The sequence below is a fragment of the Polyodon spathula genome, chromosome 24, assembly GCF_017654505.1.
Source record: "Polyodon spathula isolate WHYD16114869_AA chromosome 24, ASM1765450v1, whole genome shotgun sequence".
Taxonomy (NCBI): Eukaryota; Metazoa; Chordata; class Actinopteri; order Acipenseriformes; family Polyodontidae; genus Polyodon; species Polyodon spathula.
In genome coordinates, this window is record NC_054557.1 from 9,391,302 (window position 1) to 9,405,228 (window position 13,927).

A 13,927-nucleotide genomic window follows, 5' to 3' on the forward strand; every position below is an offset into this window, starting at 1 on the left:
TATAAACAGGATAGGCTGCACTGGAAATCTTGACCAACCCAGTAGTTCGACTTATGAATGCACAGGATTCATAATACAAAATATTTGTTGCCCACAGATGAAAACGAATGCCTCAACTCCCAGGTTTGCGGGGGAGCCTCCTGCCACAATACCCTCGGAAGCTTCCGGTGTATCTGCCCCACAGGATTCCAGTTTGAACAGTTCCGAGGAGCATGCCATGACGTCAATGAGTGTGCTTCCTCTCAGAGTCCCTGCAGCTACGGATGCTCCAACACTGACGGTGGTTACCTCTGTGCCTGTCCGACTGGCTACTATAGAGTGGGACAAGGGTAAGACTGTTCACATCTCATTAGCACTGGAAAACTGTAGGGTGTCCATTAGAACTGCTGTTAAGGCCTTTAAAATGTATTGCATTGAAGGTATCAACACTGTTATGTGTGAATTTGAATCAGAACTATCTGTACATATTTTTAGGCACTGTGTATCCGGAGTCGGAATTGGAAATGGAGACCAAGCACTGGCAGTAGAAGGAATGGGAGGAGACACAGATGACAACTCACTTTCACCAGAAGCTTGCTATGAATGCAAGATTAACGGCTATCCCAAGAAGGGCAGGAAACGCAGAAGCACCAATGGAACAGAAGCTGAACCTCAGAATAACTCACAGGTAACTGCCCTGGGATCTTCTTTGCGATGTTACACTGGAACTGGGTTCCAACCTAGCTACCAAAAAGGACACCCTATTCAAAAAGCTTAACTTGAGGTTGTTTTTTTTGTCAAACTGTATTTTTATGAATACAATAATAATGACAAACTTCTTGAAGAATTATCTTGAAGAATATCAGTTTTGTTTTTTAACTCATGCAAACACAATTTGAAAAGAAATCTCTGAAGCTTTGGGAATTGGGGCCTGACATAACAAAAAAATAATCGCCACATAATCTGAAAAATACATTAATAATGGAATCAAACAGATATTTTTTTCAGAAAATATCTGGGTATCCCAGAATAGGAAATCTTTTTTTTAAAGATGTCCATTTCCTGCCAAAGCAGAACACCTGAGTAGTGTGTTTTTATCTTAATTTTACCCCAGAGTGTTTTTCTGCAATACTGACTGTCAATTTCAAGTATCACACTGAATGCCAAGGTATTTAGTAAGTGAGTGGGGTAAAAGAAAAAAGGCAACATGTGTAAGTGTGCAAACATTTTAAGTAGAATCTACTTTCTATTTACAGGATGAAAATGAGAGCATCAGCCTTGCCAGTGTGGACATTGAAGAACCTCTAGTCTTCAGCTTGAACATCACTGACTTGGACAAAAAAGACCACATCCTGGAGCTGGTGCCAGCGCTCACCGCACTCACTAACCACGTCCGATACTTGATTGATTTCGGAAACGAGGACGGCTTCTTCAAAATCAATCAAAAAGAAGGAATAAGCTGTCTTCACCTGACCAAGAAGAAACCCGTACCTGGAGCCTATTCGTTACAAATCAGCAGCATCCCTCTGTATAAAAAGAAGGAGCTTGATCATCTGGAGGATAAACATGACAAAGACTACCTCACTGGTGAGCTCGGTGACATCCTTAAAATGAAAATCCACATTATTCTTCATTAACTCAGCAAGTGAAGAACAATCTGACATTGCTTATGCCAAAGAAAAGGCTGAACTGTTGCTGTTGATTCCCAAGCAGATTCTACATATCATGGATACAATCTCTTATTACTTTGAAGTATGAGCAAGCACTGCTACTTGTTGAATACACAATAAATAAATAAATAAATAAATAAATATATATAAGGTACGGCTTGCAAAACCTAGCCAAAATCAACCACTTTCTCAGGCTTTGTATAAATAAAGCTCAGCCTCTTTAAGAAGATGCAGGTGTTGTGTTGTATAATGATATGTTGAATCTTAAAACACTTTACTGGGACTTATTATTGCTAGGCGCCAATGCTGAGGCATTTCATCAGTTCAGCAGAAGTATATGATTTTGCTCTGCCTTGAAGGACTTTTCTGTAACTTTGCTTCTCCGATTTTCCGACTCACTACTGCTAGAGCAGCAATTTATTATATTAACTGGTGCTAGCACGTTGACATCCTAGATTTATGAATGCACTGTAATATTTTACAAACTGGTAGCCAGAATGCAATTACTATTAAGTCTAAATATTTCAATTACTTTGCAGACCAACCAAAGTTGTCTCAGTTATACTTATAATACATGTAAATTAAGTGTGTCTATACTGTAATCATGCTACTTTTTTAATCATGGAAGCATTTGTAAACTAGATTTTTAGTTTTTTGAAAACCCTATATGTTAGGGTTTTGTAATGGTGCTTATAACGACCAACTACTTCTTGTACTTGTATACACCATCCTGATGATGCAAAATATGTGACGACTTTACAAATTATGCACTGAGGCCAGCATAGGGCCACAAAGATCTCAGCAGTCAGATGACAATCAGTGCTGTCAACAAGGTGACATTAAAGACAACATCTGCACATTACACATCAATGAGGGTTTAGTGTCAGTGATATCACAATAAAATCATACTTTTGGTTTAACAGGTTGATCTGTGCACTGCAGTTGTTTTTTGTTCAGCATAAAAGTATTTGAAGAATGTGTATTTTAAGTGTCACATGTGGCAGATCAACAGTGTGCCAGTCTCAAACATAACACTGTCATAGGGAAGAATCTTCCTTGAGTTAATTATTTTTCTTGACTTACCAGTATTATTGGAGCACTAGTGATTTGGGGCATATTGTAATTTTTCAAGAGAAAATAAATTGTACCACAGACCAATAAATAGTCTGTTTGAAACGTATCAGATGGACTGCAAAATATACACTATAGCACAGCTTGATAATGTTGTTTTACAGCCTGTTACTTCTGCCATGTAGAAATAGAACTAATCCCATTTGTCTCACTGAACAAGACAATGGCACGCAGCTTTGAAAAGGAGAGGAAGCTTGTGTCTTCTCTGCTAAAATAGGCTTTGGGGAATGTAAACAAACTACACAGAAAGTTAAACTCTAGAAAAGTACAGAAAACAAATCACAGGAAATGATGCTTTTACTGTAAAATTAAAAGATCAGTGAGGACTGGTTCAACAGGTCATACTTTGTTATGATGGTGGTTGCACTTCCCATACAGATACATTAACAGGTTGGTTACTTTCAAACTACCATACTGCACTTTACATTTAGTTGTTCAATATTTAAAATGTCAATATCAGGCGTATGTGATTACCAGGCACTCTTGATGTTCCTGTAAATAAAGACAAATAATTGTGTCAGTAAGCCTGCTCTTCACATGTAACAAGTGAGGCTGGCCTAAATATCTGTGCTAGTTATTAGCAGCCCCAGCCAAAGACAGCAAGGTTGTTGTTCTAATACACATGGCTTCATTTTGAAAGTCTTTTGTCTGTATAAGGTTTGGCATTGAGTAAATATGCTGTTCTTTATTGGAATGCCGTGTGATATCAAGTCACAGTGTGTTCTTAAAGCTGTAAATTCAGCTTACAAACCAGTGGTTGACATCGGCTATTTCACAAAATAATCTGCATATGCTTCTATTACACCACTCATTTTAAATGTACAGTGTACAGTGTTGTACATTAGGTCCATATAAAAAGAATCCTACTATAACTAAACTAGAAATACTGAAGTAGTTCCTTGTTACACAGGAACATACACAGGATTCATTTAATGGTTTTAAGTAGAGTTGTCTTTCCTATACTGCTATAGTGGTAAAACTTTATCAGAACAGATAAACTTTTTATCTGACCAAATACATTTTTTATAGGTATCACTCTTGTTCTGAACTATTGCCATTGTATTAGTATACACTTCCTGTGCTAGTTATGATTAATTGGTGGTGACCATACTTTTGATGCAAGGCCCAGGAAATGCAAGCTTGAAAACAATCCTACAGATGGAAGACAGATGCACTTGAGGGCAACACAGGATAAACTCAAGCTTGGAGGACTTTTAATGGAGGGTACATTTACCTGTAGCAAAAAATCTTAGAAACTGTTGCTACCTGATTTAATAATATTTGTGTTCACTTTGGAAACATATTTCCAATCTGGCATTTGTATCAAATAATATTTATGGTCTGATACTTTGCTATCCTACAAAAGAGAAACATAAATGTATTCCTGTAATTTTTTATGTACTGCATTATACAGTAAAATATTGGACCCTGATATTGATGTGATACACCCATTCAGATACAAGCTGAATTGCCTCCCCTATTAAATCAGAAGCCCGTTTGTGGGAGCAACACTGAGCAACACTATCAATGTATCTCATACAGAACTCTATACAATATTCTTTAGCTTAAAATAAATAAATAAATAAATATTGCAAGACATTATGTAAACATTATTGTACACTATGTGTTCATCCTTTGTAATCAGATATAGTTTAAAGATCTTCCATAGGCATTTATAAACACTAATGTCTTTTTTTTTGTCTTAATGAATCATTGGTATTTGATAGTATTGTCAGATGTGAGTTATGCTTTTTCAATGTAAACATAAGTTTATTTAGAACCAGGAAACAAGAATCAGCAAGAATGAAGACAAAAGCCCCAATTCCATTAACAATACCAGGGAGTGGTGCTGCAGTAGTTCCTGCGCATATTGAAATTCAAAGTCAGATCCAATCCAACATATAAAATACATAGTCCAGTCCATTTCTATGTAATTGGTAATGTATTTTTATGCCCTACCCATAATAATTATTGCACATTACTTTTCAACCTGGGAAATCCTCCTGATAGGAAATACATTTTTCATGCTGCATTGGGTTGGGCATGTATTCTGTACATGTTCACTTTTAGAAAACAACCTTCAAAAGCCTTCATTAGCTCATGGGAAACATGACACATGTAAAGAGAAAGCCAGAAACCAATCCAACAGCAACAGTTTCCCTCAGTCAGGAAATCTTTGCTAAAGAAAATTATGGGCTGGGATGTGCCAGCGTGTTTCAGAAATTATTTTGTTACAAAAGGTGTCCTTGTTTATCGTCACATTTATTATCGTGTGGGAAACTACTAAATGAATCTCCTGGCTTGCTTTTTTGAACCTTTCTAACATAAATGTTTTTGCTTTTCAGAAGAAAAAAAAACAAACTGGTATTGACTTGCCACGGTTGTAAATGGGTTCATTTAAAAACTAACCTTGTTTTAGGGCTATATTGATTGATATTCAACAGATACAACAGTGCAGTATTTTCAATATGTTTGTAAAAGACATTAAGCTTAATGCATATTGCGTCACGGTTTAATCTAAAACATGCCTGCAGTATTTAGGAAAATGTTTCAATATGTTGGGCAGTTACTTCTATGTTAAATTACCATATCATCAAAGAACTGCACCACGATCAGGTCCATACTTTGTTGTTACACTTATTGTGTGGTTTTCACATCAAACTGCACAGCAAAATGTGTTCTATTGACCAGCTTAAAATCCAACAGCCACATCAAGATTCAAACTGCTTGTTCAGGCAGCAGTAAGAGTGATAAATCACTTACTTAGATGTAATCACAACTTGTTTTAGGAGTTAAGACTTAATATACAAGGCTGAACTTCTATTTCGTCTGAATCCGTAGCTTCCTCAGATACTCCTGTTACCTAGTCATTTTACCAACTGGCTTGACGTCCGCAGCCTCCATTTCTATTCTGTTTAATTTAGGCTCTAGAAATTGGGATGAATAAACTTTGGAGAAAAACAGATAAAAATGACCCCCAATTATTTATTTATTTTTTTTAAATAAAATAAATTTAAGAGGCTATTGGCTCCAAGTACACTAGTACCTTGATTGTGTCCATCTATGTAACTATTATATAACAAGTGCTTTGGAATGTACTTTTAATTTAAAAAGATTTTAAGAACTGCATTTTAAGATTTTAAGAACTGCATTTGTAACGTTAAGTCACGGAGTACTGTGCAAAAATACAACTCAAAGAAAAAAAAAAATCCTCTCAATACTTTCCTGTCTTTCACAACCAGCTATTATTGTGGCAAATAAGTCATTGTTAGACCCATATATTTGATATAAGCATTAGAACACAAACGTGCATTTATGGTAACAATTATTTGTCCAGAAATTCATGAAACTGAGTTACATTGTGTAGAATTCAGTATTTTGCACAATGGGGAAACTTTGCGTTTTCTTGTGTGTGCTCATCATACTAAAACTACAAGTACATACAAATCTACAGTAGATAAAGCGACTTGCTCCAGGTCAATCTGTGGCCGATTAAGAATAAATCACAGGCTGTCTTTGTATAGCTCCTCCATGACATGTTTTCAATCCTTTCGACCACATTATCTGCAGTTATATCAGTTTAATGAAATGAAAAAAATGAGCAGGATTTTGCCAGACAATTTGGAATGTGATATAAAGATGCCTTCAATGAAGTTCAAACATGCACAATTAAAATTCTCTAAGTTTTCACTGTTCCCAAAATTAGGTTAGGTTCTGTTTAGTAAGAATATTTACTCAACGCACTCAGGTAAGAATTATTTACTCAGTCCATTTGATTATGTCCTAACAGCTGTTGGATTGCAAACCTTTGAAAGAGTATCAGGTGCTGCAGGAAGTGATGATGATGGGTTAGTAGGGGCTCCTGTCCTGTGTGCCAGATATGTGGTTGGAGTTTTGGAATAAACTTTAAACTGAATTCCTGTCTGCTATTTAGAATAGGGTGGGGTCATCCCAGCAAAACTGCACCATAGATTAAATCAGTCCTAGATGAGATGTTACATTGTAGTGTATCTATCAAGCAATTAACCTGTACAAGTGGATTCTCTTTGCCTTTCATTCATTAGGATGTGTCAAAGTATTCCACAGACAGAATAGCAGAGCAACCTCTTGCCAAATGGCTGACTGGGTTGATTCAAACCCAGGAGAAAGTAACACTTAACTGTCTTTTTTCTTTTTAAATTAAAAGTACATTCCAAAGCACTTGTTATATAATAGTTACATAGATGGACACAATCAAGGTACTAGTGTACTTGGAGCCAATAGCCTCTTAAATTTATTCAGATACATTTAATGCCTGGCATCAAAGCCTTTGGCCATGACCAAATGTATCAAATCTTTCAACTCATTTTTGATGAGTAATAACACTCTTACTTGAAGAGAACCTCGCCTACCACTTTCTAACCCTTGCGTTTCAATGATTCATACAGCATTAAAACTGCATTCTATAAAATTGAGTTTTATTCATTTGTGTGCTCTGCATAGCATGGGTTTAACTCCGAGTCCATGTTATTGCATGTTTGAGTAAAAGTAGTCAGGATGTCAGATTTGATTATGTCCTGTTCAGCTTTTTATGAACATTGCGAGTTTTTATTGCTAGTGTATTGAAAATGTTAAAAGCATAACTACTGCTTTAAAGAGCATTATAGTAAAGGAAATGAAAGCCATTCTGCAACACTTCTGGTTTTATTAGTAATACAGTAATCCGTTGCATATCTGACTGCGGTGTAACCAGAGTAAGGGCGGACATGTAAAAAGTCGGATGAATGAATCCTGTTTTAAATACCATAATACACAGCTGTAAAAATTATTATATTCCCACAATTATTGTTTTGAGATTCAGCTTTTATTAAGGAGCTCTCTGAAATCCCTTGTTTAGAAAGATACAGAGTATTAATGTTTGTGACAGGGTAGCCATCTGCCGTGTGGGTGCGTGCATTCGCTGCTGAGTGACAGGCAGGAGATCGAGATGGAGGTTGAAGTTGATATACCCTGCTGGAGAACAGAATTTATATACATATCAACACACTGAACAGCTCATGTGACACTACCAGCAATGGTTGCACAGGGTACATACAACATAGTGTAAGAATACCCTGGTAGGATCTTCAATCTCTGAACTAATCTGTTCTGTTCAATAATAAACTAATGCTGCTGACAAGATTGCTCATGGCGGATAAATGGTTGAGGGGGGATACGTGACGGATGGCTATGCGACAGATTACTGTACCACCGTACTGTGGGCACTTTGTAGTAGATTAGCTGAGATGAATGCAATAAAGTGATTAAGAATGGCTCGGCCAGCGGGCAGGACAAGTGGCACTTGGGGCCACCTTCCCTCTAGACAAGGCACGCTGCAGGGTGGAGGCAGGGAGGACCAAACAAAGAAAGGAGAGGGGTTTGTGGGCAGAGAGACCCATTTAACTTGTCGAACAGGTTACATATGAGATTGATGGGTGGAGTCTCCTTTCGGAAAGACAACAAGTTTCCAAAGAATAACGAAATTAAAGTAATACCCACAACTTTGAATTCTTGGGATGATGTATTTTTTATTTTTATTGCTTGGCACACCTTACAAATTCTAACTACTTGTCAAATTAAACTAAAGGCTATATTAAAAAAACAAAAACAAAAAAATCTATATATTTATGATGAATATTTTTTTTTTTTTAATGAACTCAATGATTCATGCCCTTTAGTACTGATTTAAGTACTAGGATTTAGACAGGTGATTTCAGTTTTAAAACCTGGGATCAGCTCTAGTCTTGAACGCTCTGGCAATGTTCAGTACCCTAGCCCAGGGGTTTTCAACCTTTTTTTAAAACTGTACCCCTTCTGTCTGGAGGTTTCAGCTCAAGTACCCTTCTACAATTTTCGCTCAACTGAATGGTACAACAGTGAAATGGACAATAATCTGATTAACTCATTTGTTTTCCTTCCCGTTTATGCAATAAATAATTTATGTCACAACAGTTTGGGTGACAAACTGCTGGTTTAGGACAAACAGTGGGCTTAATTCTTAAAACTTTTAATTACAAGTATTTGGATGCACAGAATTAAAAGACAAATTATCTATTTGGAAACAGTCGTATTCGCTTTCTAGTCAGCAAAGTTAGTATACAAAATAGGGTGCATTGTAAATGTTTTTTACGTTAACTTCCCATCTCCGCATAATTATGTGCCATTAAACAGGTTTACCTCAACATAAAACTATAATTATTAACAATGATAAACTTTTTTTTATTAAAGCCAACGTAAAAATTATCCAATGGGATTCGGTTTAACTTTCTGTCACTTTGCATTTTCTGTATTCTCTTCCTTTATTTTGCAAGTAATCAATGTATCCATTTCATCAAACACTGAAAACAAATTCAAACAGACACTATTGCTGTTACTAAAATTTAGCCACGCCTAATAAATAAGAAACCGTCAAAGTATGAGTACTATTAATAATTAATTATATTTACCAGAGCGTTTATACCAGTACTTATAAAAAATGCAGAACGATTGCGCTTGGTGGTCTAGTGGTTAAAGAGGCTTATTTCCAGGTTTGCCCCCAAGTCTCTGTAAGTCGCTTTGGATAAAAGCGTCTGCTAAATTACTAAATTATACTAATAATAATTAGTGTTCAATTATACAAGTTGAAAACAGAAAAGTTCACGAGCAGCAGAGCGCTGCCCATTGGCAAAATCGCCAGACGCTTGCTACACCCTCTATGGAAATCCTATCCAATCGAAATCACTCATGCATTAATACGGGCGTGATATATTATGTTTATTTTATTTTATCTGCAGTTTGCTTTGAGCTGTTAACAAAAATGTAGTATTTATGTACAATGGTTTAGATATACTATTCTGTTAAAAAATATAATTTTATTTGTGAATTTCTGACTCGTCTTTCATACCCCTCGACTCTTAGTACCACCGGTTGAAAACCCCTGCCCAAGCCTACTCAGAGCAGCACTTCCGAAGTGATGTGACCACAAAACTAAATACAATATGAACCTCTAGCACCATGCTGTGGTTGTTATGAAAAGTGCACACCCACATCCTCCCAAATATACTTCCATTGTGAATATACTGAAGATGTTTTACTTGGTCTTCAAAAAATAACTTAACATGACAAAGCAAACATGCAACACTGGGCAATATAACTTAGTTCAACTGAATAAAAAGAAACTTGGTTTGGCTATTCATAGAACATGTACTTATACAGAATGTGGATTTTGGTCATATTTACCTACTTTTTCCAGGATAGCAGGTGACATGTACTGTATATTCCCAATGAAAATACTTAACACAATTTCCATGCTAGAAATAGCTTTGTATTTGAGATAATATATAACTTTTTTTTTTTTTAAGCCAATTGGCTGTTTGACCATATTTCCAGTCCTGAAGAGGCTAGTCTTTCAAGTACTGCACACAACACTGAAACCCACATTTTAATTAACGTAAAGCCTGCTGTGCAAAGAATGTAGTATTCAAAAGTAAAATTAAACTCTAATAAATACCTTACAGTTTAACAAGCTTTTGCAGTGTAGACAATTGTGTTGCAGGACACAATGTTCTGCCAACTCATCATAGTTAAATGAGTGCCATTATAACATAAATGGCACCTTTGAATGCAAGCATGGTCACCCAGAGGAATAAATCAGGTAGGGTATAAAGAACATGCAACAAAGGGTACTAAAGTAAACTGGGACTCTTAGGTCACTGGACATTTAGGTGTCCAACAAAAACAGACACGCAAATTCTGAATGATAACTCTAGACTAGAGCCTTTTTTATTATACAGCATGGGTATATACACTCCCTTCTATAACAATAAACACCAACACATTTAAGCAAATGCTTATTTTTTATTATTAAACAAGTAATAAATTGGACCAACTTCCACTTTAATTTGTTCCAGTAGATCCAAAGCCACCAGCTCCACGTTCAGTCTCATCCAGGGTCTAAAGAAAATTAGAAGAATTAAACAGGGCCTCATCAACACAGCACAGCACACATTGAAATACATAAATACAACTTGCCTCATGTTCCTGAAGCTCTGGGTAGCAAATCTTTTCACATATTAGTTGTGCTATTCGGTCACCCTTTTTAACTGAGGAAAAAAAAAAAAAAAAAGAAATTACAGATACTATATAGAATTGGGTTTATTAAGCTAAAAAAAACAGGTCTTGCTATTTTACATTTAAACAATAGTTTTGGAGCCATACTTAAGTGCGCCATTAAAACTAGATTCAACCTAATCCCTGAGAAGTTTCACAGATTGATTAAAATACCATTAATATCACTCTATAAAGTTTTATATTTTAAGTCTGAAAGTTTAGATCCATATTTAGGACTATGCTGTCTATAGATTATGGGGGGGGGGGGGGGGGGGGTTGATGACTCACCTTCAAAACTGTCTTTATTGAAATTGAAGAGCACAACACCAACATTCCCTCTGTAATCTTCATCAACAACACCAGCTGTAAATTAAAAGGTAAACAACCGTTGCTATAAAATAATTTTTGTAGAACTGTGAACTATATGGAACACACAAAGACTGTTACCAAGCTTTTCCTGACCATTAACTACAGGAATGTCTGACCTTGGAGGATAAATATACAACCCCCCCCCCCAGACAATCACAAGGCAAATTAAATTGCTCTAATGGCAGCAACACATACTGGTAATGAGCCATTTATGCTTTGAGGGTTGAGCAACCCAGGATGTGGAGGGAAGGGTGGGGGTATTTGGAGTTCTGTATTAATAGACTGAATTAACGTATTTTTATGATACTTTTTATGATAAAAATAAAATGATTAAAAATATACCTCCAACGTCTATAAAATATTTTGCTGCTAATCCAGACCTTGGAGCTAAAAGACAAAAACATATCAAATTAAATGATTAATCCACAATGGGAAATTTATACAGACCTACATGCATGTATTTCGTGCCAAAGTAATACAGTGTGAAAAGAAACAAACTCCTGGAATAAAACTCATTTTACAGCGCACTAGGGGCTGGCTTTCCTACCGGAAATAACTCTCAATTACTATGGACACCAACTCATTTGAATCATGTTTGCAGACAGCAATGCATAGTTGCGGACACAATCCAGTACACTACACTTTACATGGGCACGGATACAAATACTTGAAACTGTGCAGTATGTCACATTTAGAATTCTCTGGGTGCAGTATTTTATTCAGAAGATACGGTTAATTCAACAATTCTACTCACCTATTCTTCCGTAGTAACCAGAAGGAAGAGCGATCTGAATGTCAGTTTTCACGATGGCTTTATCCATAGCGGGAATTACATAGTCGTAAGCACTAAAACAATGAATGCGTATAAGGGTTATAATATCTACTGTAAAATGTACAAATACTAACATTTGTATTAAGCCTTTGTTTCTCTCGTAGCGTGTACTAATGAAAATGTACTAATGTGTAGCACGTTTCAAGCTTGCATCTTGCAGGCAGATAAACCGCCATATATGAGCATGACAAACAGTTAATACAGCTTACTGTAACCAAACACTAACCTGTACAAATCATAGCCTGCCGCTTTTGTAGACCCTCTTGTTGGAGAGGTAGCATGGTCAGAAAGTCTGGCAAATTTCAGCAGCATTTTCCCCTCAGGATGCATTTCATTCAGCCTTTTTGCAGGCGAGGTGCCGGTAACTTCTGTTACTGGAGAGCAGGGCATTTTAAACAGAAATTAAGCGATAATTCAGATAAACTAATTACTGGTATTTAATTCTGACTTGGTGTAGCCTGCACTCCCTATAGTTAGTACCCGCCAAATCAACTGAACTTGTACTTCGCGCCACATACACCTCGTCCCCTTTTTTAAAAATAAAAATAAACAGTTTTATTCAAAATAGAATATAAAACACTCTTAATAAAACTTGAATGGCTAGAATTAAAAGTACTTTATGGGGTCATAATTTATACACTTTACGAAATAATTGACAGTGGTCGCTATGACTACAGATAAAGCATCTTTTTCATCTCATCTCACGAGAGGTAAAACGAGACTTAGGCTGCGTAACGTGTACTGTTTAGATTTTTTTCCAGAAGTTGAAATTCATTGTAAAGCAGTATTCCGACATTACACTGCGTAACCGACTGTATAACACCCACAAGTAATAGTGGTATAACTAACACAAATCATTAATATTTACATACAATTAGTAACTGTGGTAGTACACTGCATGCTTAATTGATGCAGTCAATATTTATGTAATCTCTACATTACCTTTGCATTTCACGTTCACTCTGGGCATTTTCATTTTCGGAAAATATTGATGTAGAATTCTTTTACTCCGAAGTAATGGAGATTTGAATATATTATAGTTTAGGAGTGAATATCTACAAAGATGTTTACAGACAAGAGCCATTTTGTTATGCACTTTGGGTTGTGCTACTGAAATGGCTGTACGATTTCCTTCCCTCAAATCGGACGTGCAGATCCAATCAATGCTGACTTGTTAAAAAGCCAGAAGTACAGAGAAAGACAAGTCACCAATATTTTATGGTAATGAATGTCCGCACCAAGTTTCTTTTGTCACAGGTCTATGATCTGCCTTGAAGCTGCTGATCTAGTATCCCTGTTTAGTTGGGAAGGTGCAGCATTGATAGCTTTAGTAATACATGTTTAATGTGGATTATAGGGGAAGTTAAATACCCTTATTAGCCATATTTTAGCGGTTTGTTTAAAAAAAAACCAAAACAAAAAAACTTTCACCATTTCAGATAAGGTGTTGCATAATGTATATATTGTAGCGTGCACGGGGGAAGGCAGCAGCAGGGCTGGTAGGTGACATAATCACATACAAAGACATAAGCCTGATATATGCTCCTTACTAAGGAGCCAGCTCTTTTGTACAGCAGTATCAGTGCTACGCTTGAGTAAGAGAGGTCCCGGGTTCGCGCCTGCCCTCCGCCTGTGTGTGGATTGCCTTGCCCCCTGTGTGAGGTGCCTGCCTGCAGGAACTGAGATCACTACTATATATTCCACTAAAATTGAACATTACACTTGTATATAATGCAGCTGTACTATAAAGTTATTCTGTAGAATAGTCTTAAATGTGTATATAATGAGTCTGTACAACTATAGGTGAATAACAAAGTGAAGTTTAAATGCAAACACAATA

General features: G+C 36.4%; 2 protein-coding genes across 2 annotated transcripts in view; one reads left to right on the forward strand and one right to left on the reverse strand.

The window, feature by feature from the left end:
* LOC121299380 (fibrillin-1-like) overlaps positions 1–1,759 on the forward strand; it is a 69,931-nt gene extending 68,172 nt beyond the window's left edge. Inside the window, exons 63-65 of the mRNA XM_041227101.1 lie at positions 98–329; positions 475–667; positions 1,236–1,759. Coding sequence (XP_041083035.1) covers positions 98–329; positions 475–667; positions 1,236–1,616 — 806 coding nt within the window. The 3' untranslated portion in view covers positions 1,617–1,759. The remainder of the gene's footprint in view (positions 1–97; positions 330–474; positions 668–1,235) is intronic.
* An 8,771-nt stretch (positions 1,760–10,530) lies between these two features.
* Positions 10,531–13,208, reverse strand: LOC121298773 (deoxyuridine 5'-triphosphate nucleotidohydrolase-like). Its single transcript, XM_041225981.1, has 7 exons — positions 13,030–13,208; positions 12,314–12,461; positions 12,010–12,101; positions 11,598–11,642; positions 11,175–11,249; positions 10,809–10,879; positions 10,531–10,730 (listed from the first exon to the last, which is right to left on the reverse strand). Exons 1-7 carry the CDS (start codon positions 13,169–13,171, stop codon positions 10,674–10,676), a joined length of 630 nt encoding a protein of 209 aa, XP_041081915.1. The 5' UTR covers positions 13,172–13,208; the 3' UTR covers positions 10,531–10,673.
* Between the last annotated feature and the right edge of the window lie 719 nt (positions 13,209–13,927).